This window comes from Bos grunniens, chromosome 5 (genome assembly GCF_055505025.1).
Source record: "Bos grunniens cultivar Pamir isolate PY7600 chromosome 5, Bosgru_T2T1.0, whole genome shotgun sequence".
NCBI classification, from domain to species: Eukaryota; Metazoa; Chordata; class Mammalia; order Artiodactyla; family Bovidae; genus Bos; species Bos grunniens.
The window spans coordinates 44,650,404-44,677,601 of NC_141169.1; the positions used below are offsets into that span (position 1 = coordinate 44,650,404).

General features: G+C 38.3%; 1 protein-coding gene and 1 non-coding gene across 4 annotated transcripts in view; one reads left to right on the plus strand and one right to left on the minus strand.

Annotated features, from left to right (window-relative positions):
* Window positions 1-6,706: 6,706 nt before the first annotated feature.
* The window catches only part of FRS2 (fibroblast growth factor receptor substrate 2), a 109,799-nt gene continuing 89,307 nt past the window's right edge, over window positions 6,707-27,198 (minus strand). For all 3 annotated transcript variants that reach the window (XM_086400018.1, XM_086400019.1, XM_086400020.1), the window contains 6 exons: window positions 23,438-23,532; window positions 17,239-17,330; window positions 15,466-15,652; window positions 14,057-14,215; window positions 13,546-13,709; window positions 6,707-12,432 (listed from right to left, as the gene is read on the minus strand). In XM_086400018.1, coding sequence (XP_086256144.1) covers window positions 11,482-12,432; window positions 13,546-13,709; window positions 14,057-14,215; window positions 15,466-15,652; window positions 17,239-17,304 — 1,527 coding nt within the window. In that variant the 5' untranslated portion in view covers window positions 17,305-17,330; window positions 23,438-23,532 and the 3' untranslated portion in view covers window positions 6,707-11,481. The remainder of the gene's footprint in view (window positions 12,433-13,545; window positions 13,710-14,056; window positions 14,216-15,465; window positions 15,653-17,238; window positions 17,331-23,437; window positions 23,533-27,198) is intronic.
* LOC147371830 (small nucleolar RNA SNORA25) lies at window positions 16,802-16,929 on the plus strand. The gene has a single exon (XR_015164980.1). It is a non-coding gene; the product is annotated as a small nucleolar RNA SNORA25 (small nucleolar RNA).

Consider the following 27,198-nt stretch of genomic DNA (forward strand, 5'->3'; position numbering starts at 1 on the left):
GGAGGGACGAGAGGGCGGAAGTGACGCCACACGCTCTGCCGCAAGGGGCGGAGCCTCGACAGACGCGCTTCACGTCCCGGCACCGCCCTCAGGGGGATGGGAGGGGGCAGCATTTTGAGGGTCGGAAAGCCTGCCCGTCACACTGGAGAGGCGGGGCCTTGACTAGGGCCTTGCTTTCTGCTTTGGCACCTACTGAAAAACAGGAAGGGGAGGGCTGGACATCTTGCCTGCGGCCCAGAGGTTTGAGAGTAGAACCCGCAAAGAGGAAAGAAGTTGCGCTGTGGGGTGTTGCCATAGCAACGGAGTTTTTTCTCGCAGGTTTTCTTCTAAATTTAACCTTTAAAAAAATGTTGCCTTAAAGTACTGCATATACAGAATTTAAAGCGATATATATTAATGTAATAGGGGCCGGACAGGCATGTGGCTGTTACCATAGGTCTCTCTCTCTCTCTCCCCTCATCCTCTGTATAAATGGAACCTGAATTAGGACTGAGGGAAGATGGCCTTTTGAGACACTAGTCTGTCATCTTCTTGGTCTGCTAGCTTCCCAATTAAATTCATTATTCTTTGCCTGAACAACTCATCTCCTGACTTATTGGCCTGTTGTGCAGCAAACAGCCACTCCAGTGTTCTTGCCTGGAGAATCCCAGGGACGGGGGAGCCTGGTGGGCTGCCATCTATGAGGTCGTACAGAGTCGGACACGACTGAAGCGACTTAGCAGCAGCAGCAGCAAACAGAGTAAACCTGGTCTTGGTAAATTTTGGCAGTGCCAGTCAGGAACCTTTGTTGTTGTCAGCTGGCTCCAGTTTGGGAATTTTTAGGTTAAGCCCTAGCAGCTTCCTGAACCACTCTTCCTGAGGATCTTACCTTCAAAATTCCCTGAAGTATTACCAGCTGCCCCTGCGCTTGGCAGTTGGAGGAAAGAATCCACATTTGGGAAAGGGCTTCTCAGGTGGCACTAGTGGTAAAGAACCCACCTGCTAATGACCACAGACCTAAGAGTCGCGGGTTCGATCCCTGGGTCGAGAAGCTATCCTGGAAAAGGAAATGGCATCCCACTCCAGTATTCTTGCCTGGAAAATCCCATGGACATAGGAGCCTGGCAGGCTACAGTCCATGGGGTCGCGAAGAGTCGGACACGACTGAGCAACTGAGCACACACAAGCTCCATATAGTAAGTTGTAAGTTGCTTGCTGTATAAAACCGATGCCATCAGCCCACAATTTCTTTTATTGTTTTCCTGCTTATTAGCCTGGTGCAATCTTTTCCCCAATGTTATTCCTCCTTACAGTAAGTGCACTGTTTCTTCCCTGATGGTGGCTCACCTCTCTTTGGGTTACTAGCCTTCCAGGAATCCAATGCTGCTGTCAAAAAAGTAGCATTCCATCCTGCATTCTCTTGCTTCTGCTGTTGTGCCCTATTGTTGAACACTTTAAAAGCAACATCTACCAATTAAGAAGGGTTCATTCCAATGTACCATCTAACTTCAGTAGTTTTCTTCTTATATCTGGGGTGCTTTGCCCAACAAATGTCATATCTAGCATTCTCTTATTTCTGGGGCCCTTGGGTTCTGCCTCAGTGTCTGTAAGCTTGATAAATTCTTTCTAAAAAACATGGATGGATCCTCACTGGATTTTTGGTGTATCTCCTGAATTTTGTTTAAGCTCCTTTGCCTAGGTACTCCCTTTCAAAGACCCGCTAAGGTACACTTCCTACAATGCTGCAGGTGTGGTTGCATATCTCCATCATTAGGATCCTAGTCAGGCTCAGCAATAGGAGCTGCCAGATTTGCTTTTCTGCAGTTACATCTGGGAATCTGCTAGATGATGCTGGTGTGCTTCCTCCCTAGTGTCAATGACCATCCTCCTCTCATCCCCAGAAAGCATCTTATTCAGGAATGTAAATATCTGCCCAAGAGGGATGGTGAGTGGCAAAGACAGAAGGGAAAAGTTCAGTCACATGGTGGGGGGGGGGCAGTCTTTCAGTAAGTAGGGTTATGGCTTTTTAGTTCCTCTTCACTTTCTGCCCATAAGGGTGGTGTCATCTGCATATCTGAGGTGATTGATATTTCTCCTGGCAATCTTGATTCCAGCTTGTGCTTCTTCCAGCCCAGCGTTTCTCATGATGTACTCTGCATATAAGTTAAATAAGCAGGGTGACAATATACAGCCTTGACATACTCCTTTTCCTATTTGGAACCAGTCTGTTGTTCCATGTTCTAACTGTTGCTTCCTGACCTGCATGCAGGTTTCTCAAGAGGCAGGTCAATTTTCCACAATTTATTGTGATCCACACAGTCAAAAGCTTTGGCATAGTCAATAAAGCAGAAATAGATGTCTGAAGAACTGCAAGTTAACTAGAAGTTACATTCACCCTGGAGACCACAATTTATAGGAAAACCCAAGAAAATGAATTATACATTAAAAAGGAACATTGCTAAAATATGTTGAGACCAACTTAACTTGGGATATAGCCTTGCCAGTTGCCCTTATATGGATCAGAACGGCTCCCAGAAGCAGGCTTAAATTAAGCCCCTTTGAAATATTGTATAGTAGGCCATTTCAGGTGTCTGCCCAGGCATGAGAATCTATAAATGCTTTGAAAGATCTAGCAGTTGCCAATTATGTTAAAACGCTGGGCACTGTACTACTGTTCATAAGTTTGCTTCCAGCAGGTCTGCCTATCCAGCTGCGATAGCCTTACATCCTTTCTAGGCTGGAGACCGAGTCCTCCTTAAAACCTGGAGAGTACAGGGGCCTGAATACCACTGTATAAGATCACTGAATACAAGTGATCTTACCTACCAGGCACTCATCTGTCAAGTCAGCGGCAGTAAAGCTGTGAACTCATCACACTCAGGTTAAAGCAGCCCCACTGTCATCAGAAAATGACCCAACTCCTAAGAGACCTTGAGAGCAGTGGATTTGTGAACACTTAGATTTAAAGTTGCTCTTCAAAAAGGGTAAGGACTGAACTTAAAATTTTCATTGTAGAAAGAATCTCATCAGATTCAAATAATTGTAGTTTCAGAAAAAGAATTGTATCATTTACTAAAAATTTTAAGGAATATTCCCAACCTGAAACTCATCAATTCCATTTCACAATCACCCCCTCACCTCCCCCATTTGGCAGGAAGCAGCAAGAAAGATCATTGCCCCCTTTTCTACACAAGATTATGGAATGGACATTTGACAGTAGGGAATTGTAACAGAGCAGGGCAGGGGCTGGGCTGTTAGAGCAACTGGTCTTGCTCTGCCACTGGCATCACAGCACACACCGTCCCCTCCCCTTCCTCTGTATTAAAAAAAGCCTGAATTTGGACTCAGGGAAGATGGGTTTTTTGAGACACTCGTCTGTCTTCTTGATCTGCTAGCTTTCCAACTAAAGTCATTATTCCTGCCCCAACAGCCTCATTACCAGATTCACTGGCCTGCAAGCAGAGCAAGCTTAGGCTCTGTAACTAATAATGGAAAAATGTAATTCATCATCAGCATTGATTCCTCTCCCCAGAAGCAACCACTTTCAACTTCTTTAGGTTTTTAAAAAATTTACCATCATCTTTCTAAATAATATTTTATTGCTATTTTAAACATTAGAAGACCTACATTTCTATTATTAATTTATAAAATGCTGTTTGTTCTTTTCTAATTACTTTTGGCCACACTGGGTCTTCATTGCTGTGTGCAAGGACTACTCCCTAGTTGCAGCGCACAGGCTTCTCATTGCCATGGCTCCTCTTGTTGCAGAGCATGGACTATAGAACTCACTGGCTCAGTAGTAGTTGCTCCCCAACATGTGAAATGTTCCTGGACTAGGAATCGAACTCATGTCCCCAGCAATGGCAGGCAGATTAACCACTGGATCACCATGGAAGTCCAAATGCTGTTTTTATTTGGATGGTCCGGGACGAGGTCTTGTGAGCTCTGATGGAGACATTTATTTTGTCCTGCTTGCTCACTTTCAGGAGGTTTTGCCTTTCACTCATTCCCCACTCCACACAACACACAGCTGTAGAGATGACTAACATCCTTTTACATAATGGCTTGGTAGAGAGCAAAATCAATCCCAAATATTCCCATTTATTAAGAATAATTTTATACTTTCTCTAAGTTGATCCCCTAGGATATTTAAAACAAAATTTTTGTGCTTAAAAATAATGTTTGGCTTTGCATCTGATACCTTTTTCTCCCTATGGCTGATCTCTTATCAAGTTCTTGTATTTTGGTAATTGTTAACATTGATAGCTGCTTTCAATTTTTAATCTTTTGTACCTTTGAGATGCATGCTAAGAGGGTTAGTTTACCCCAGGGATTGAGAAACCATTGGGAGCCAGATCCAACCTGCCACCTGATTTTATATGACCAGAGAGTTAAGAATGGTTTTTTACATTTTTAAATTATTAGAAACATAAAAACTGTTGTGATGCATTAAAATTATATGAAATTTATATTTTGATGTCCATAAAGCTTGGCTGTAACACAAGCAAATTCATTTTTATACTGAACAACACAAAACAGTTATACAATGGAAAGAGTAGTTGTGACAAACTGTGTAGCCCATAAAGCCTAAAACATTTACTATGTAATGTTTTACAGAAAAAGGCTGCTACCCCAGTTTACACTCTTTCCAAGGTCCATCATGAAAACGGATGTTCAGATTGGACAAATTATTTTAAATCAACCAAGAGTTTGTGTTCTTTGTCTGAAAGTTTGCTCTTCTTTCAGGGAATGCACCTCAACCAGAAGATTTCAAATCACACACTGGAATGAGAATTACAGGAAGGTAAGATAGCTGCACAGTATTGAAAACAGCTGTTTTTATTATGGGCAAAACCACATTGTGTGGAAATACAGATTATGATGTCCTCTGGCAGGCAAGCATGAGACTATGGGTGATGGAGAACCCAGGGCTCCTTGCCTGCTGGCCTCTGGAGGGGGCACTGGGGAGGAGAAACTTAGTCAGGGCTTTTGGATGGGGACTAGGAGGCAGGCTTTGCCACCTGTGGACTGGAGGCCAGAGACAGCCAGAAGCAGCCCCCTACATGGGGACTTCCAGCAATTTGTCCTTTCTCCAGTGCACGTGTTTTTTACTTTTCCTCCTTTACTGTGTTATTTGGTGTCACCCTGTACCTCCAGGGGCTGAACACTCAAGTTTCAGGAACCAGGCTGCATAGGTTTGGGTTTCAACCCTTCCATGTATTAGTTTTGTAATTTGGGGTGGGTTCCATATGCCTGCCTACTCTGATCTATAGCAATGTGAGAATAACATGATTTGTTGCTTTAAGCCACTCAGTTTTAAGGTGGCTTGTTGCAGAGCAGCAAATAACCTCAAAACTCCTTTAAAAATACCTTTGAAAAAGCATTTATCCAGTTTTACCTCCATTTTAGTCTCCCTCCATTATTAAAATGTCATGTCCTCTACTGTATCCTCCATGTTGATGTCAGAGTCATTTTTATAAAATGTTGTTTCTCCAGTGTTTAAAATCCTTCAAATTCTCTCACTTGACTTAAAGTAAAACAAAAACTCTTGCGTTCTAAATCTATGGGATGTCTCTAATTTCTCCCTTCTCTATGCCCACAAACCTGCCTTTGCGCTCTATGCTCCAAGCAAATGGAATCTTTGCCATCACTGAACACTGTGATCTTTCTATACTTCTGTGCCTTTGTACTGGGTATTTCTTCTCCCTAAGATATCCTTGGGGAAGGAAATGGCAACCCACTTCAGTATCCTTGCCTGGAGAATCCCATGAACAGAAGACCCTGGTGGGCTGTGCAGTCCATGGGGTCGCAAAGAGTCAGACACGACTGAGCGACTAATGCACACACAAGATATCCTCTCCACCCTGCCCTAATTTGTAAAAACTCTCATCAAACACCTCAGGGATTACCTTCTTCAAAATTTTCTTAAAAATTAAAAACCTTCATTCTCAGGCTGAGTTAGATGCCTTTCCTTTGTACATGCCTTTATCACAAATTAAGAATTGGAATATTTTTTTTCAATTCTCCTAAGGTATATAGCTAGTATTATTCTAGACGTATCAGAGAGATTGTAATCTTTTATATATAATTTATATCTTAGGGTTTATTTCTCTAAGGAGAGGAAGGGCACTGCCTCCAGTTAGAATGGCTGTTCTAAACTACAGATTCTTTTGAGAACAAGAATTAACTATCTTCATTACTAACAGAGGGCCTAGTTTGTGCTTATTCATTAAACAAGAACATGTGAATAGTTATTATCTTCAAAGGAACTCAAAGGAAAAATACAGAAATAATCCCCAAAAGTTTTTAATTTCTGAGAATACCCAAGATACCTAAGTAAGATGTGGTCTCTGTCACATCTTAAACCGATCTATGTGTTCCACAGTGTCTGGTACATAGTAAGCACCTGATCATTTGTGGACATGTCTATTCCCTTTACTATTTAAATGATCTACATCTTGAGTTGTATGCAAATAGGCTTTGCAGTGCCAGTAGGTGACAACAGGTTTGGAACCCCAGCCTAAGAACTAACTACTAGTTTGAATGACCAAGAAGATAAAAGTTCTTCAGAGTCTGGCAAATACTCAAAATTTCATTTCACTCTGAAACATAATCCTTGACCCATGATATGTTCACTTTGAAAATGGAGGTGGTGATATGAGACTAAGAAATAAAACCTCTTATCATAAAGTCTCAAGAAACGTGTAAAGTATAAATACAGTGAAACTTTAAACAGGTAGCCAACCAAACTTTTATTGGGGTTTTATTGCAATCTACTTTCGGCAATAAGGGGAAAGTAATCATAAGAACTCTGATCAGATTTTATTAAACAAAGCAGTTTTTCATGAATGCTTAATGTTAGTTGTATAGTCAAGCTCAGCTTCCAGTATCAACTTGAGTACCTTGTCATGGGAATTTATGCCAGAATGACAACAGTAAGGCATTGCAAGATCCTAAATCATCTAAGATGAAACCATATTTTACATATAATTTTTAGGACAGTATACTAATACTCTACAATAAATAAGGATTTAAAAAATGTGTTGCTTAGCCCTTGTTGAACTAAATTCAGTTATTAGCTCATTCTTTACGTACTCCAGTTAATAAAGGCTTGATTGTACTTCCAGAACTCTGACTTTCCCAAAGATAAAAAATTAGTTAAAGACAAAAATTAAGCTTAAAAGCAACATTCACACTTGTCTTTAAAAGCATGTTCACATCATATACGAGATAATTTCCTCATGCCTGGAAACATGGTTTATGTGGCAGAAAGTCATATACAAAGCATAACTAGAGGGCAATCCTCCCATCTCCATATCCTCCAAAAAGCCACACTTGGCCTCAGTGTAAAAGTTATATTTTATTGCCATGCTACAAAATGTATGAAGTTGGCACTGACAGGGAGAAATAGAGAACAAGGGTGGGGAGGGCAAAAGATGTTGTTACATATACAACAAGGTTTAATCAACAGTGGTAAATTTTGCCAATATTAAAAATGCAAACCAAAATTTAAAATGCTGATATGAAACAGCATTAAAATACCATTTATGCATAGTACAGTATCACTTATGTCTTATTAGAGAAATATGGAATGTTTAGAAATGAAATTAACCGTAAGGGGTAAAATTCATATTTCATGTACAATTTGGCAATGGTAGTCCCACTGTTAGACAATTTTTTTATAAAATACAAAATCAAAAATCTAATAAGCTACCTTTATACAAAGTTGCTATATTTATGCCTTTACGTAGGAAAAAAACATTTATAATGCAAATTAGGACATACAATAATCTTACAATATTATACAATGTAATGAAAATAAAAACATAACACAAAATTTGTCCTTTATAAAATGTATATTTTGCATTTACTAATGCAAATGTGGCACACTGGTGACTACTGTACTATTAATACCAGTCCGTTTCCATGCTGTTATTATCCAATTGTCATAGAATTGCAATTGTAATGATGCTACAAAAGACTTTTTATACCAAAAAAACGAGGAAGTAGGGATGGGGAAGAGGGATGTAAAGAAGAGCAAAGACAGGGTGCTGGTTGGGCAGAGTATATTATGGTATGGTCATAAAATATTTGTTAGTTTTTCAAGCCAAAAACATTTTCTATACATTCTGTGATTTCGTACCAATGCCTTTATTCAAATTTGGCAAACATCAGGGAAAAGGTAATTTAGTACCATATACCTCACATATCAGAGATAAGAAAAAGATGCCAATACATTAGTTACTTCTGAATGTTGTCTCTGATGGTATGTCTGTTTCAAGGAGATATACATATATATATATATATGTATATGTGAATATACATATATATTTATACACACACACACTATACATTGCACAAACACTTGGACATTATGGGTTAGGAACAGCACAAGGGGAAATGGGATGTATTTTTTAGCCTGCTAAAACCTTTACCTTGAGGCAAAAATATGGTGGCACATTATTGGGAAATTATGAAAACATAAGGCCCCTGTCCCATTTTTAATAGAACATTATTGAGGTACATTTTTATATGTTGTGCCACTGATATTTTGGGAGGGGGTGTGATAAACACTAGCTTGACTCATTGAACTGTGGGGTCAACATTAATATCTATAAAAACAAAGATTGCTTGGCAAATTTTCTTAAGTCCCAAATGTGATCTATTCTGGATATACTGAGAAGTGAAAAGCTTTTTGCTGAGTCTTCAAAAGTAAAGTGCATGTCTCATCACTCCACAGCAGCAGTAAATTAAAGGAACTATTTGCCAATCTTCCTGGAGGGAGGGAAGGCACCATATTTTCATTTTTAAAGGAAGATGAACCTGGGAAATAAAATACACTGAGAAAAAAACACATGTAATACCCATATCAGTTTCCAACCCTGGTCTGGGATAAAAGCTGCTATGATCCATACAGATAAAAGAGGATTCCATTAGGGAGAAAACACATGATCAATGATTATATTTCCAAAGCCAGAAAGTGGGATCACATGATCTATCAACAGAACAGAATATCTAAAACTAGGTCTGTCTCAGAAAATCTGAAACATATGGCCACAATTATATCCCAATAAAATATCTCATTCTAAAATGTACCAAGTAATTGGTACATTCTTCCAGGACAGAGCTTAATGCCCATTACTAGACTACAGCAAAGGACAAGTAGTGTTCTACATTACTTTTTATTAAATAGGGACACGGGATTTCCAGAGATATCTAGAAATTAATACCAGTTGTATACATCTTCCCTAATACTCGTAGTACCTAAAAATCAAATTCTTAACAGACAAACTGGTCCCATTTTCAATTTTAAAGCACACAGTATTTAAAGCATAAACTGCAATGGTTATATTATAGTTGCTTAAAAAATATAAAAAGTAATCAGAATCTGGAAGGAAAAATGAAAAGGCTGAGAGAAAGAAAGAAAAAAAAAGTACCCAACCTCCAAAATAAGTAAATAGGTCAGCCCTTTCGTTTGGAGGTTAACGTTCGGTCTTGACTGCTTGTTTCCGAGAAAACCATATGCACTGGTTCCGTCGTAATTCTTATTCCACGTTACAAAGATCATCACATAAATTTGGCACAATTAGCAATCTACTCAGAAGAAAGCATAAATGGAACAATACATGAAAATGGAAGCTGCACACCTATACCACTGTACTCTTTTTAGAGAACAGTGAACACTTTAATAAGCACCAAATTCACAGGAAAAAAAAAAATTCTGCTATGCACATAAACCAATGGCACTGAAAATGATAAAGACACCTTTCATAATTTATTTTCTTTATAATGGTCCCACCACCCACTGTCCTATAATTAGGTCATTTACGGGACAGGTTGGATGCTATATGACTGAAACTTTTTTATGCTAAATTAACCTTAATTACATCTGATAAATCCAGATCATAATCTCAGAAACTTCCTCATATTTAGAGGAAATAGTGACATATTTTGCAAGGTTATCCAACCTTCTTTCCACTCTACCTTCTCTTGTTTCTCTAGGATTTGGGAAACTGGAAAATTCTTGACTTTCCAAGAGCTAGACATATAGACTCTATAATCAGTTTACATAAACTTCATTTTCAATCCTAAATTATGACACAATCTCATTGCTATAAGACTTCCACTGTACCTGCTATGCTGGCAATAATCTTAACACTCTATTAAAATCAAGGGATAATCCAAGATCAGCTGTGAGTGAAAGGACAGAAGAGCTGAGGAGCAATCAGTGGGCGAAGTGTAACTGCAGCCCTGTGACTGAGGGGATCACTGCTAAAGTGCTGGAGAGTGCCCACAGAGAAGACACAGTACCTTTAGGGAACTTTGCATGTTAAAAGTACTTCCTTTTTTTCCCCCTCTCTTCTCAGCTGCTTAAGAGATCACCTATGGACACAAGTGAAATTTAAAATTGAGAGAATGCTTTTATCAACATGAAAAGTAAACAGCATATAAATAAATACTGGACAAGGGCAACCCTGTTACAGAATAACAGTTAAGTTCCAAATGAACCTTCAAAACCACAATTGGGCAAAAATGCAAACTAAACAACAACGAACATATACCAATTTCAAAACTATGTACAAACTCAAACATTTTAAATTGAAAAAGACATGAAGCAACAAAGTTAGACATCCCAAACACCAAAGGAAAAACTGAAGGTAAATGGTAATCTAATGGCACAAATGCCTCCAGAGGACAATGTTACTGTAAATAATCTGTAGGAGAGAAACTTTCAAGAGATCATGGTTCAGATTTTTCAAATGTTTTTGGATAAAGTGACCTGAGACTTATTCTTGAGCCTGTTTATAATTCTGATTAAGATACTTGGGCATGCCCTTCAAATGACATCATGAGATGACGAAACAGAAAATCTCATCTCTTTCTTGCCTTTCAACACATCAACGGCACACCATGTTCATGAATGTAGAACTTTCTAGAAATGCTGAAGGCAAAGGAACTGACTGGTACGTAGGAGGTGTGGTACTTCTATTTCCATTACATATGTTTTGGCTCAAGTCAAAAAGCCTACAATTAATGAAATAAAGGATTCCTGATGTTACATGCTGGAGGCCACATACCATGAATAGTGAATCTACAAATAGTACTTTCAAAGCTACAGTTATCTGTTAGCAATGCATGTTATCAAGAGGCTCTGTTTTAAATGCCAACCATGACTTACACATGAATGATACATGAGTTCAGAATTTTGATAAAAATCGACCAGCATGTCACTCACTTCAACTCTCATTTTAAATAGGCACTGTGAAAATGGGAATGCTGCTGTACAGTAATGAGTAGTATATAATGAAATTAGTGTTCTTTTATGAGTACCTGCTCTACATTAATTCCCTTTAAAGAAGCACATGAAATATTCAGAAAAAATTTTTTCTATCAGTCTACAAAAGGAGTTAGTGTTCAGAAATAAAAATGAAGCACTTGCGTCTTCATTTTTTTAAAAAAAAACTTCACAAAGGTGCAAATAATGTAAATGCTTTCCAGGGCTCACATCGGCAGATCAGTACTATTGTGTCTAGTTTTCCTAGATGTACCATCATCTCGCGGCAGTGCTTTCTGCAAATTGGACATAGCAGCAGTTCTCTCGATGTCTATCACAGCATACAGCTCTGTGCGCCTGGTAGGGGTCTGTGGAAGGGGAGTGGTAGGCGTTTTTGGAGTCTGAGGGTTGTCAGAGTCACTGCCACCTTCCAAGTCAACCTGTATGTAATTGAGCTGCCTGTGTTCTAAACTTGGGCGTCTGATATCAAAGTTAAAGACTGTCGGCGTACAGTCCCGACGCCTTGAATACTCTATTTTGTGAGCACTCGCCGGCACTGTTACATTCTCTGTATTTACATAGTTATGCATTGGATCTAGATTATTATGGTAGCCATTGAGAGATGGGGTCTTTGGTCCTAAGTTGTCATCTTCATCCCTACTTAGCTTGCGGGCTTCCCAAACAGGAGGCAAAGATGGTAGATTTTCGTAGTTTAACAATGCAGTTCTTCTCTGAGCTGAGTTGTTGATATTCTGGGTATCTGAGGTACTGGTGGACGGCAGACGACCTCTCCTGAACCCTGAGGCACTGGGGAGAGATAGGCCATTTAGATTTTCATACACCAGTTTGTTAACAGAGGGCGCATCTCTTCGCTCATCACTGTCATAGCCAGTGTCCCATTCTGTGTTATTTGCACCACTTCCACTGATTTGATCTCTTCCAAGTTGTTCCAGTTTCTCTTTTTCCATTAATTGCTTTTGAACTGGTGTTGGTCCTAAGACAAATTTGACTCCTTCGGGTTCAAGAAGAATCTGAGGGTCCCTGTCCTCAATATTACTTGACTCTTCTTTTGGTGTGTTGCTTTCAGCATTAGAAACTCTTGCCTCCAATGGGACATGCACACTTGTGCGGTTTTTCCGTTCTTCTTGCACACCTGTAGTGTTGACATAGGTATGTACCTAAAACAAAACAGGAAAAGTGAGTAGCTTGGTTAAAAGAAAAGAAAAAAGAACAAAAAATCTGCCTGACTATATCAATTAATTAACTTTCTCTCTATATTCTTCAAAGCTTTTGTACCTGTTTTTTACTAATAAAAAGGTTGGGAGGAGGTGGGAGAAATGTAGAAATGTCTTCCTAGCTGGATAAAAGAATAACTACTTTAAAATAGATGTGATGGTGAAACATGATAAGCATTCTATAAAAAGTCAGGAACAAACAGGGATTATTACTTTGATGTTCTAGAAATTCTCATCAGTGCATTAAAACCTGATTTAGAAATAGGAAATAACAACTATTAAAAAGGAAGAGAGAAATTTATCATTATTTATAGATCATCTACTATATAAAAAGATAAACCTTATTAGATTTAATAAGAGTTCTATAAGATACATAGATATAAAATAGGTTCCACCTAGTAGGAAATTATCACTATTTAGAAAAGCTCATGGTATTTGGGGGAGATAATATATTAGTCTTTACATAAAATCTGAAAAACAAAAAATAAAATTCAAAAAGAGGGATATTTAATTATAGTAAGAACTCATTTAACAAGTAAAAAATACAAAGAAATGTATTTTAAAACAGTGAAAATTTCTTAATGATAAACAGTTATACTGTTGACAAAAGATAAGTACAGCTAATTAATACACAGACAATGTTCAACCAGGTACATCATTCCTAAAATGAAAACAGATTAGTTGGGAATATTAAAGTGCTCTGTTAAAAACAGACAAAATCTGCCTTACTGCTAGTAGTGCACTATTTACAAAAACTGTAATATAAAAAGCTTTCCTTTGATGTTACTGTAAGAGAACTGAGCATTAGTTTTGTCCGTCTTCATCTATAGATGCACCTCTCCTGTGGACCCACAAACTTAACTGTAATGCTAAGTTTCCTTCAACACCTATACATATTTGGGTATATGTCAGCAAATATACGCTTTGTCCTCTGAATCTTCACTTCAAAGGTCATATACAAAAATGACAACTAAAATTCAAATTGACTAAAACCTTCAAGTGTTAGCATAATACTCTAGCCCCACACAATGCCACTGACCAGCAGCACATGCTTACTTGTTCCTCGGCCACCAGCAAAGGATGCGTAGATTCTTCACCTACTGAGGGCAGGCGGGCACTTCCCACGGAAGGATGTCTGCTGGAAGGATGGGATGAAGCATCTCCGAACGAGGGATATCGGGGATATCCATTGGGTAAGTTCTGAGCAGCAAACCCTGGAGCTGAGTTTGCATTTATTGGTTTCAGAAAGAATGCAGGGGTAGGGCACAGAGAAAAAAATGAATGAGGATACAGTCAGAACTGAGAGGTTTAAGGAGGTGTTTCTGGTAAGATACATAAGAAACTAGAGCAAAACAGAACCTCCCTCCACTTTTAACTTTCCACTCACATTTAAAATAATATGAAACACTTTGTGTTTTCATATTTAAAATGTTTATAATTATAGCTAAAAGTTTTTCAAAACTCACAACCACTATATTTATGTTAGCCAATGGTAATTTCTAACATGGTATAGATTAAATATCCATAGTCTACAGTTTATAATAGAAGAGGGGAAAATGACACTTACTTGTAGGTGTTCGAGGTGTCCTAGGGACTTCCAATTCTGTCTGATGGTTATTCCTTTCAACCACGGGTTCCTCCACTACATTTATACTATTATTCTGCATAATCTCTTGTAACATATTAAATAATTCTTCTGCACGAGCACACTTAAAGGCAAAGATTCCTACAAATATAAACCAGAAGAAAAAAACATGGTCACGACATCTAAAAAAGACAAAGGAACACCTGTCAAAGAACAAAATTATAAAGGAAGCATTCTGTGTACCAATAGCAAGAAAGGCCTTTCAAATAAATGTTTGATAAATTAATTATATTCCCTGTTTCAAAACACAAACCCAAAAGAAAGTTCACAGAATAATTTTCATTTGTCCATGGGTGATGGCTCAAAATAAGGAAGGCAAAAACAAGATTTGCACACTTGCTCTAGTCTGCTTTCTAACAGCAGGGGGAGTCTAACCTATCATTACCACAGGAATCCACCATTTGATAGGCGCTTGCTCTGTGGTTTACAATCGTTACCTTGTTTAATTATTGGGTACCATTCCATTCTGATACAGAAGGAATTTGATGCAAGAGGTTCCCCAACTTGTCCAAGGAATTTCAAGAAGTAGGTGGCAAAAAAATAAAACTATGTTCTGCTTAACTCCAAAGTTTAAATTCTTTCCCCTAAGTTGTAACAGTAAAAGTGAAAGTCACTCAGTCATGTCAGACTCTTTTGCAACCCCATGGACTAGGCTAGGCTGTCAGGCTCCTTGGTCCATGGGATTTTCCAGGCAAGAATACTGGAGTGGGCTGCCATGCCCTCCTCCAGGGGATCTTCCCAACCCAGGGATCAAACTCAGGTCTCCCGCATCGCAGGCAGATTCTTTCCTGTCTGAGCCACCAGGGAAGCCCTATAACAGTAAAAGTGAAGTGAAAGTGAAGTTGTTCAGTCGTGTCGAACTCTTTGTGACCCCATGGACTGTAGCCTACCATGTGAAAATCCATCCATGGGATTTTCCAAGCAAGAATACTGGAGTGGGTTGCCATTTCCTTCTCCAGAGGAACTTCCCAACCCAGGGATTGAACCCAGATCTCCCACATTATAAGCAGACACTTTACCGTCTGAGCCACCAGAGAAGTGTTATAACAGTAAAGACAGACAGAAGCAATTTACTGGGACTAATTCATTTACTTACTTCAAATCTTAAAGTTAATATGAGCCAAAATTCTAGACATAGAAAACATGCTTAATAAATGCTTGATAAGTGAATACATAGTGTACTATATCTCCTTTTTAAATAATCCGCTTGAGGATTTTTTTTCATTCAGCATAAAAGTAAAACAGTAATTTAAACATATATAAAATAACTGAATTACAGAATGATATTCAAATATGATGATGTTTGGAGAAAAAATAAAGGCTCTACCTACCTTGTCCAGTTTGACACCTTCGACCACTTTCAAAAGAAAAGAGATTCGAATCATAACCATAGCGTCGGAGGCAGAGGTAGTGCCATTTTACCGAGTCACGTTTGCGAGTGTATAAAATCAGTTCTGTGTCTGTAAGTTCCATTATGCCAGAACCTAACTCATTTCCATCATCATCCACATTAATGACCTAAAAAAAAAGTTTAATTAGTACTAACTTAATGCTCCTCTCGACAGTCATGCACATATTTCACTAATTTCAGGAAAATGTACTATTGCTGACTGGTTCAGTTATTGTTATTTCATTCAACAACCAATGTTTTTGTATGGCATGGATTATGTAGCAGGGCAATACCTGGTTCATAACTCCAAAGAACTCACATTCCCACTGAGGAAGTAAGATACACAAAGTCAACATCACAGAACTGTAAATGCTTAACTAACCTAACAACTGAGTACAACAGACCCTGCAGAATGCAGGAACTATAGCCAAGGGTTGTTAGAGAAGCCTTCACATATGAAGAAAAGGGACTTGAGCTGGGTTTTGGGTATAAGTAAGTTTGCATGCATGCATGTTCTGTCACTAAGTTGTGTCTAACGCTTTGCAGCCCCATGGATAGTACTAATAGCCCACCAGGGTCCTCTGTTCATGGGATTTCCCAGGCAAGAAGGAAATAAAGAGGGTGAGTTGGTGGGTCAGGACTTAGGGGGCGCGACCCTGAAGATACAGTGCTATAGCAGAGACAAGGTACATCTCAGAGAGATCAAGACAGGACTGGCACTGAGTTCTTGTCAGGGAAGGCCTTACACTACTGAGTTTCAGAAAATGGCCAGAGACTTTAAAGAACAGATAACACTTAGGGAGAATTTACTATACTCCTGGGTTGGGCCAAGTGCTTTACTTGTATTTTGTCATTTAATACCAATCTTAAACTGCAGGTAATACTATTGTCTTCATTGCATACAAATGAACAAAGACTTGGTGACAATGTAACTTGTCAAAGGTCACAGAGCTATGAAGCAAGAAGGTTGTGATTTACACCAAGGTTTATGTGATCCAGAGGCTGATTTATAGCAGACTGAGGTCAGAATATGAGAGGCATTAATGGCTGTGGATGAGTAAGGAATGGAGCACTTAGTGTCTAAGTAGCAGAACACCACTGAAGTTTTAGAATAACGAAAGAGGAAGATAAATCTGATGTCAACTGCAGGATGGATCACAGAGGTGACTGGAGGTAGAGTTCAGTTACGAAATTATCCAGGCATTAAACAATGACTGAGAACTAGCGACAGGACTGAAGAGGCACCTATAAAATGGCGTTTTAAAGACAATATTATCAGGTCATTTCAAAGAGGGCTGATGGGACCAAATCCAGGGGCTCTTATCACTGTGACCAAAGATTGAGTTCTCCAGGGGGTGTAACAGTCACTCAATAGTGCTGTTGTTTTCCTGACGGAGATACAAGATTTAGCCACTCATATCCACAACTGATGATATAGGAAGGTAATAAATGTACATGTCTTCTAAGTTGGGGGAAAAAAACGAAAGTATTATCAGAATTGTGTGGTTCTAATTGGATACAGAAGACCAAAGGAAAAGAGGATTTCACAGTCAATAAAAAAATGTTGTCCTTGTTGGTTAAAACAAGAAAAGGAAGAATGGACAAAAAGGAAAATGAAGATACTAGTGAGGAAATAAGAAGATGTGTTAAGTGAAGTAAAAGAAGAGCATCCAGGTAGGCAGCAAGAGCTACAACTCATCCAGTTTTTACTGACCTTAAACTTGTTCCGATGGTTATCTGGGACAGTGTCTTTATCTGGACAGCTACAACAGCTACCCATGGCTTCTTCAGAAGACCATGTGAGCACTACATGAAAGATAATTTGCAAAAAATTATTAGATATAAGATATGCAAATCACAACACAGAAAAAGACTCTAGAAATCACCTAATAGTCCTGTATTATTTTAATGAGGAAAATTAAGCCCAGGAAGGTAAATGGCTAGAGCTAGACTTCACACAACTAGCTGGAGAATTTTACTCAGCATCAACAAGAATAATTTTGTTAGGCAGACTTCATAGAAGCCTCATATTTAGTTTGCAAAAGTCTGCCTATTTTAAAACTATCTAAAAGAAACCAATTTAAGGTTTCATACATAACACTATTATACTTAAGTCATTCACGGAATTAACCCTTTATGGCTTACTAGGATTTCATGTCTATTTTTATTAATAAATTTCCAAAAAGATGACAGACTTCTGGCTTGGCAAGTATTTTGATTCATACTATGCACTGTCATATTTTTTATGGATCCCTCCAGACAAAAGTGGTTAATAAGACACAAAAACAAATCTGGAATAGTTCATTAAGAGAGAAAGAAAAACAGTAACACAGAGAATATTGGCAAAACTCTAAATGTGTCTATCTAATCCTTTCCCACAGAGGGTAAGAGATAAGTGGTTATAGTTATATTAAGTGTTCAAGAACACTCCAAGTGAACAAAGGAAACTTCACTTACAAACAAGGGAAAGAATCAGAATGGATGTGAAAGTATTTGAAAAAAGGGGAAGGGAAGGAAGCATAAGAAGTTACTAAACATTAAAAATACAAAACTGATTAAAGCTTGTCTAGAATTCTTCAGCAGATCTTTACTACCTTCAGGAAAAAAAAATGCAAAAGCTCAAAAAGTCGTTTACCTTATGGTCCTTGTCTACAAATTCAGTCTAACCTCTCACTCCTCTCTGCTTCAAGCCGCACCCAGTCATACCAAACAGTTTCCCTAGAGCGTCTTGTTTCCTCACACCTTTCCATGCTGCTCCTTCCTCAAGATTCAACTCAGAAGACAGTGCCTTCAGGAAACCTTTTCTGACTCCAATCAACTGGGCAAGTTATATTCCTTATGTCCCTTATATCCCCAAAGCATCCTGAGCTTCCCAGTATCACAGCCTCTTTCACACTGTTTACTTAGTAGAAATTGTGATGGACTGTTCACTTATCAATCTTCTTCCCTCCACTTTGAGCTCCTTTCCAGTAAGGATGGAATTTATTCATTCCTGCTATCCCTGTGCCTTACATAATAACTAGCACACAGTAGACACTCTAAGTCTCTTGTAAGTTAAATGAACCGCACTAAAGGAAGATAAAGAATGTTGGCAGGTATAAGGATTAAACCAATTAAAAAAAGTAAACTAGTGTATAAACCAAAAGAAGTGATAAATAAAATAGTAAAGTTAAGACTCATATTTTGTGGTGTCCTCACACTAGTCAGAATGGCCATCATTAAAAAGAAGGTGTGGAGAAAAGGGAATCCTACTACACTGTTGGTGGGAATGTAAGTTAGAAGCCACTATGAAAAACAGTATGAAAGTTCTTTAAAAAACACACACACACACACACACACAAAACGAAAAATAGAATTGCCATATGATCCAGCAATCCTACTTCTGGGAAAAAATATATAGAGAAAACTCCAATTTGAAAAGATACATGCACCCCAATAATCATAACAGCACTATTTACAACAGCCAAGACATGGAAGCATGCTTAATGTCTGTTTAATGATGAATGGATCAAGATGTGGTATATACACCTTAAAGTGAAAGGTGCTCAGTTGTGTCCAACTCTTTGCGACCCCAAGGACTATACAGTCCATGGAATTCTCCAGGCCAGAATACTTGAGTGGGTAGCCGTTCCCTTCTCCAGGGAATGTTCCCAACCCAGGGATCAAACCCAGGTTTCCCGAATTGTACAATGGAATACTACTCAGCCATAAAAAAGAATGAAATCTGGCCATCTGCAGCAACATGGATAGACCTAGAGATCACTTACTTACTAAGTGAAGTAAGTCGGACAGAGAAAGATAAATAACACATGACATGTCACTTACATGTGGAAACTAAAATGTGACACAAATGAACTTACTTACAAAATAGAAACAGGCTCACATACATAGAAAAAGAAACCTACAGTTACCAAAGGGCAAAGCGGGTGGAGGGAGAGATAAATTAGAGGAGGTTTAATAGATAAAACAACAAGGTCCTACTGTATAGAACAGAATTATATTCATTATCTTGTAATAACCTATAGTAAAGAAAAGAACCTGAAAAAGAATATATATATATAAATAATATTTATATACTATTTACATATATATAAACTGAGTCACTTTGCTGTACACCACAAACACAACATTATAAATCAACTATACTTCAATTAAAAGTTAATAAATTTATATAGGGAAAATGTGTGATGACATAAATAAAAAATCTTGTTACATAAAGGAAAAAGACAAAGACTCATATTTGGTATCTTGTAACTAATATGCCAGCTAAGTATCACGGTGTAAAGATGACAGTCAATCGTGTACCTCTCAAGAGTCATGAGTCTAAAGGCAAAGACAGAGCTGTCAACAGATAATGCATTATGATAAACCTTATATTAGATTATAAGAAGAGTTCTGTGGACACAGAAAGAAGCAACTAACTTTCTGGATTAGGAAGGAAAGGAAGCAGCATTTGAGCTGGTACTTTATTTTTTTTTTTTTTTTTTTTTGAGCTGGTACTTTAAAAGGTGAGCAGAAACAGTGTGCTAGGCAAAACACAGAAATAGGCACTAGATAAAAAAGTAGGTGCAAAGATAAACGTCCTGAAAGGTGGTGCTATACTCAGGATAAAGTGAGGGATCCAGTACAACTGGAGCGCAGGGCAGGCTGAAATACAAGCAGAAGCCAAAGTACACATCCTGAACAACAACCTAGGGGTCTGGGATGCCAGCTAACTAACCTGAAGCCCACCTGTCCCCACCGCCCCTGCAGTCAGATGGACATGACTCCACCATGGCACTTATCATACTCTACTGTAATGTTTAGCTGTCTCACCAGCCACATCACTGTGTTCTCCATGAAGAGAGGAACCTTGTCTTCTGAATTTTCTAGGGCACTAAGCATACTGTTTGACATAGCAGATAATTATTTCATAAAAGTTTAATTTTTAAAAATCAAATCACTAAGTGTTTGGGACTTCCCTGGCAGCCATACTTCCACTGCAGGGGGCATGGGTTCAATCCTTAGTTAGAGAACAAAGATCCCACATGCCAGACAGCACAGTAAAAAAAAAAAAAAAAAAATTTAGTAAGTGTTTAATAAATTATGAGGAGGCCAAAAGAATATTTTTCAAAAAATTTTAAAGCAGAGAGATGACAGAAACAAAAATACAAAAGTCTTCTTGAAATTGCTTATCCATACTCACCACTAACTCCTCAAGAAAACAAAGAGCTAAATGATTACTACAGTGTGGCTTTTGCTTAAATAAAAAAGTCTCAAATGAATAGTTTTCAACTATTTCTAAAAAGGAGTAGAAAAACCATTCTTCCACTTGACATCAGCAGCACCTCTAATTCTGTCAGGGATATATGAATGGTGGTACAATCTACTTGGGGACTCTATCTACATTGAGTGTTTCAGTTCAGTGCAAACATAATTAATGAAAAGCCTAACATGTGACACGAAATCCTTATATGCCATTGCAAAGAGTAAAAATTTCATCCTACTCAAGATGGAAAGCCACTTAAGTATTTTAAGCAGAAAGTGAGGTGGTCAGGACTTCATTTTAGATAAAATTTTACCTTGGCTCAGAGGAAGGGTAAGCCAGTTAGAGACTACTGAAAACTGAAATATGCCAAAGACTTAAAACTGGAGCAGCAACAGTAGGAAAGATGAAAATGATGAATTTAAAAAATATTTAGGAAATCAAGTCAGCAGCACTGAGTGTCTAGCTAGGGATACAGGAAGTAAGAGGCAGTTTTCAGTGCAAATAAACGGTGCTGGTTCCATTACCTGAAATAGGAAAAATCTTTTCAGAGCTTCAAGAGGAAGTGATGGTGGTTAGTTCAGTTTTAGACATGTTAAACTGCGATTCCCAGAGAACAACCGAAAGGAGACATGTAATAGAGTTAAGTACATCAGAATGGGCTTGAGGGAAGAGGTAAAATATTGGGGCGCATGGTATTTGAAACTATAAAACAGAAGATCCTGCTCAAGAACAGGATGAAGAGCAGTCTGCTGAACCTGAAATTCTAGGGAACACAAATGTGTAAATACTAGAGAAAAACAAGTGAAGGAGAAGAAAATCAGAATGGTACAAACTAAGAAAAGAAAGTGTCAAGAAGGAGGGTCCTCTCCATGATGGAGTGTTAGGTAGAGGCAGAAGCCATTATGCCGTGAGCAAATGGAAGATGAGGAGTAGTCCTCCAGAAAACAGAAAAGGCTCTTTTAAGAACACAATGAGAAAGGAAAGCCTCAAGTGACAGGGTGTGGTTGGACATGGTTTCAAAAGAAAATACACTTCTTGAGTTATTTATTGTTTTAAGATGACACAGGTTTGTGCAGATTTGTAATCAGTATGTCAGTAAAGTTTAAAGAATGTAGGAAAAACCAAAGGAAAGAGACAGCCAGAAGACGGATCAAGACAAGCAGGGAGATGAGACTAGAGCTGAGTTCTGGGACCCAGACTCAAAAGCGTGCCCAGAGGAGAAGGAATGCCTTGTGATCTGAATAGATGTGAAAATGAAAGTCACTCAGTCATGTCCAACTCTTGGTGACCCCATGGACTACGCAGTCCATGGAATTCCCCAGGCCAGAATACTGGAGTGGGTAGCCGTTCCCTCCTCCAGGGGATCTTCCCAACTCAGGGACTGAACCCAGGTCTCCTGCATTGCTGGCAGATTCTTTACCAGCTGAGCCATCAAGGAAGCCCTCTGAGGAGAGAGAGCAGAAAAGAAAGATGAGTGGAACATATCAGAGAAGCTGAAACAGATAGTATCCATCATCTTACATTTCTTTTGTAAAATAGAAGGCAAGTTTGCAGAATGAGGGACTTGAGGAGAAGGGTAGGATTTTTCACTGAGGAGCTATACAAGAAAAGCAGCAGGATTATTAAGCAGGCTATGCTGAGACTGAGCAGAAGCTGGAGAGTAAGTAGAAAAATAATATATTTTTCTAGCTGTGCTCAGCAGTCCAGAGGGTAGACAGATCAACTGACCCGGGTCAGAGGGCAAGAGGACAAATAAATGAAAGGATATTGGCAATATAGGGGTTTGAAGCGATGGGCCAACAGGTCTGCTCAGGAAAGAAGCAAAGAAAGAAGAGGGCTGATGAAACAGGAGAAAACAGAGGGAGGCAAAAAGGAACAGGAGGCCTCAGTATGGTTGAAAAATAGGCTTAGTATGAGTGAGAGTCTGAGGCCGTTCTGGTCAATCTTCCAACACAGAAGGAGACTTTTTTTTAATGCAGAGTTTTCACCCACGTCTCTGACTCCTCCTCCTGAAGCATAAACTCCCAGGCAGGGGTTAAAACAAGACACTAGATAGTCTACATCTATGACAATCACATAAATACTTGGAGACAATCTGAGTTACCTAAGACCTACTAATATGCATGAATACTATAAACACTTGATGAGAAACTACATGATCTCATAAACTCATTCAAGTTTATAACTCTGCAAAAACACAAATAGATGTACTACACTCCCTCTAAAGGTAGCCTCTGTTTGGGAAGACCAACATTGCAACAACTGTGCCAGACATTTAAATTAGTAAATACTGTCTTCTTAAAGTCAATTGTCCTTATTTTGAGGTCTGGGAGGTAACAACGTAGTTTTTTAATCACTCAGTTGTGTCTGACTCTTTGCGAGCCCATGGATTGTAGCCCACCAGGCTCCTCTGCCCATGGCATTCTCCAGGGAAGAATGGGAGTGAATTACCATTCTTTTCTCCTGGGGATCTTCTTGACCCAGGGACTGAACCCAGGTCTTCTGCATTGCAGGCTGATTCTTTACCATCTGAGCTACCAGAGAAGCCCAAAGTGGTATCAGGAGGCAAAATAATTGCATTCAAAATACCATTATTAAAATCTCCAGTTCAAAGAACTATAATTTGTGGACTTAATGATTTTTTAAAAAGTAAACTTCAACTTACCTAGATCTGGCCATTAATATTCTTAGCCTCTGCTGCAGCATCAGGAGTTTAATCATACTTCAAAACACCATGTTTTCTTTGTTTGCTGACTTAACCTAAAATTAACAAGAAAAAGTCAAGAAATTGTTATTTCTTTAAAAACAGTTTTTCTTATGAGACTTCTGGCAGCACTGTTAGTTCTGTTAATCTATTTAAACAAATAAAAAGTCTAAATTTTTATTAAAATGTAGTATTTTAAAAATTAATATAATGTCTACATGGTACCAATTAACACAGCCTTTTAGAAAGAAAAGTAAAAATGCGATAGCTCTAAAAGCCCATTTTAGCCAATGGCAGGCTAATTCTCCACCTCCAGTCACTTCTCTTAAACCTCACTGTCACTCCTCCTCCCAGAGTTGACTCTAGAATCCACGCTCTGTATCTTCCTAATCCACAAGAGCCCCCAGAATAAAATCAGAAGAGTCAGTCATCAGAAAACAGTATCAACAAGCATGCCATAGAGCCTCAGGATAATGACATAAATTATAGCAATCTAGAGTTTCAAGAGATTACAATATACTTTTGAAAAACTTCTGGTTAATTTATTCACTTTTTACAACACATGAAAAAAAATCAAATTCAAAGGTGAGCACTAGCATTTACTAAATAGCTATACTATATTAGGCATTATGTTAGGGGTTTTTTTACAAAGCCTCATTTTAATCTATATATTAACAAATATGACTGATACCCAAAACAAACATTTCTAAAACCATGAACCCACACACAAACAAAATTTTTCATGCTGGACTTCTAACCTATACATAAAACTGGCGATTCAGGTAGGAGTTTGCTCACACTTGTGAGCTGCTGCTACACCCTACATTACAGTGGACAGCAACCAACTGTTTTTTCCTTAGCAGTTTTTTCTCCCCTCCAGAAGTTTAACATACATCATGCTTTACCTCTAGCTTATAAAACTGTCCACCTAATTCTACCATAAATCGTTCCTCTTACGTGATGTTTGTCCAGCTCTCTAAGAGATTTTAGCCAATTAACTAAGAAAAAAAAAACTCTCTTCTTTTTACTTGATCCACTTATAAGCATCCCACAACCCCTATCCTGAAAAGAGTTTATTCATAGTAAACATGATTAAGAGATGTATTCCAATACCAAGGAAAAGTCATAAGTTCTAAAAGGAAGTTAAACATACAAAAGAACCAGTGTGCAAATCTACAAAGCTCTTGATAATATTAAAAATCCTCTGTGAGAAACTCTGGAAAATTTATATTCTCACCTTCAGATCTTTTTTAATTCTGATTTTTTAAATTGTGGGAAAATACACATAAAATTTACCATCTTACCCATTTTTAAGGGTACAGTTTAGTAGTGTTAAATATATTCACTACTGTACAACCAATCTCAAGAACTCTGAAACTCTACACCCATTAAAAAACAACTCATTTCCCCTCCACCCAAACACTAGCAACCACCATTCTACCTTCTGTTTTCATGAGTTTGACTAAACACATCATATAAGTAAGACTGTACAGTTCAGTTCAGTCGCTCAGTCATGTCCGACTCTTTGTGAGCCCACAGAGTGCAGCAAGCCAGGCTTTACCTGTCCTTCACTATCTCTGGAGTTTGCTCAAACTCACATCCATTGACATGACATGAGACTGTACAGTATTATCTTTTTGTGCCTGCCTTATCTCACTTAGCATAATGTCTTCACGGTTCATCCATGCTGTAATTATGTGTCAGAGTTCCTTTCCTTTTTTTAAAAAAACTTTTTATTTTGCATTGAGGTACAGCCGATTAACAATGCTATGATAGTTTCAGGTAAACTGAAAAAGGACTCAGCTATATATATACATGCATTCTTGCTCCCCCAAACTCCCCTCCCATCCAGGCTGCCACATACCACTGAGCAGAGTACTTTGTGCTATGCAGTATGTCCTCATTGGTTACCCATTTTAAATACAGCAGGGTGTACAAGTCCATCCCAAACTCCTTAACTATCCCTTCCTCCCAGCAACCGTAAGTTCATTCTCTAAGTCTGTGAGTCTGTTTCTGTTTTGTAACTAAGTTCATTTATATCATTTCTTTTTGGATCACATATATCAGGGATATCATACAAGATTTCTCTTTGTCTTACTTCACTCAGTAAGACAATCTCGAGGTCCACCCATGTTGCTGCAAATGGCATCATTTCATTCTTTTTAATGGCTGAGTAATACTCCATTGTGTGTATGTACCACATCTTCATCCATTGCTCTGTCGATGGACATTTAGGTTGCTTCTGTGTCCTGGCTATAGTGCTGCAATGAACACTGGGATGCATGTGTCTTTGAATTATTTTCTCATGGTATGTGTCCAGTAGTGGGACTGCTAGGTCACATGTAGTTCTACTTTTAGTTTTTTAAGGAACCTCCTTACTGTTCTCCATAGCAGCTGCACCAATTTACATTCCTACCAACAGTGTAGGAGGGTTCCCTTCCCTCCACAACCTCTAGCTTCATTGTTCGTGGATTTTTTGATGACAGCCATTCTGGCTTGTGTGAAGTGATATCTCACTGTAGTTCTGATTTGCATTTCTTTAATAATGAGCAATATTGAACATCTTTTCACATGCCTCTTGGTCATCTGTATGTCTTCTTTGGGGAAATGTCTGTTTAGATCTTCTGCCCAGAATTCCTTTCCAAGACTGAATAATATTCCACTGAATAAAAACTTGCTAATTCATCCACTGATGGACATTTATCTACCATCTGGCTATTGTGAATAATGGTGCTATGAACATGGATGCACAAATATCTCTTCAAGACCCTGCTTTCAATTATTTTGGATACATACCCACAAGTGGTACTGCTAGATCATACAGTAATTCTATTTTTAATTTTTTGAGAAACTTCCATACTGCTCTCCACAGTATGTCTTCTTTAGAGAAATGTCTATTCAAGTCCTTTGAACATTTTTTAAACAGGCTGTCTATTCTTTTTGTTGACTTTTAGTATAAGTTCTCTATATATTCAGGATATTAATCCCTTATCAAATATATGATTTGCAAATATCTTCTCACATTCTTTGGGTTGTCCTTTTCACTCTGTTACATATTGTTTGAGGTAACAAATTTATTTCTCATTAAGTCCAGTTTGTCTACTTTTGCTTTGGTGCCCATGCTTTTGGTGTCATATCCAGGAAAGCACTGCTGAAACCACTGTCATGAAGCTTTTGCCCTATGTTGTCTTCTAAGAATTTCATTGTTTTATGTCTTACATTTAGGTCTTTGATCCAGTTTGACTTAATGTTTGTATATGGTGTTAGGTAAAGGTCCAAGTTCATTCTTTTGCATGTGGATATCCAATTGTCCCAGAAGCATTTGTTGAAGACTCGCTTCCCCACTGAATGGTCTTAGTACGCTTTTCAAAACTTATTTGACCAGACATGTGAGGGTTTATTTCTGGGTTCTCTATTCTATTCCACTGGTCTATGTCTGCATTTATGCCAGTACCACACTCTTTTTACTATGTGGCTTTGTAGTAAGTTTAGAAATCAAGAAGTGTGAGTCATCCAGTTTTAAGGTTGTTTTTGTTATCCAGGGTTCCAAGATTCCATATGAATTTCAGGATAGGCTTTCCTATTTTGGGGGGAAAAAATCATTGGAATTTTGACAGGGATTGCACTGAATCTGTAAATCTCTTTGGATAGGACTAATGTTTTAACAATATTGTGTCTTCTAATCCATGAATATGGGATGTGTTTTTATGTCCTCTGTAAGT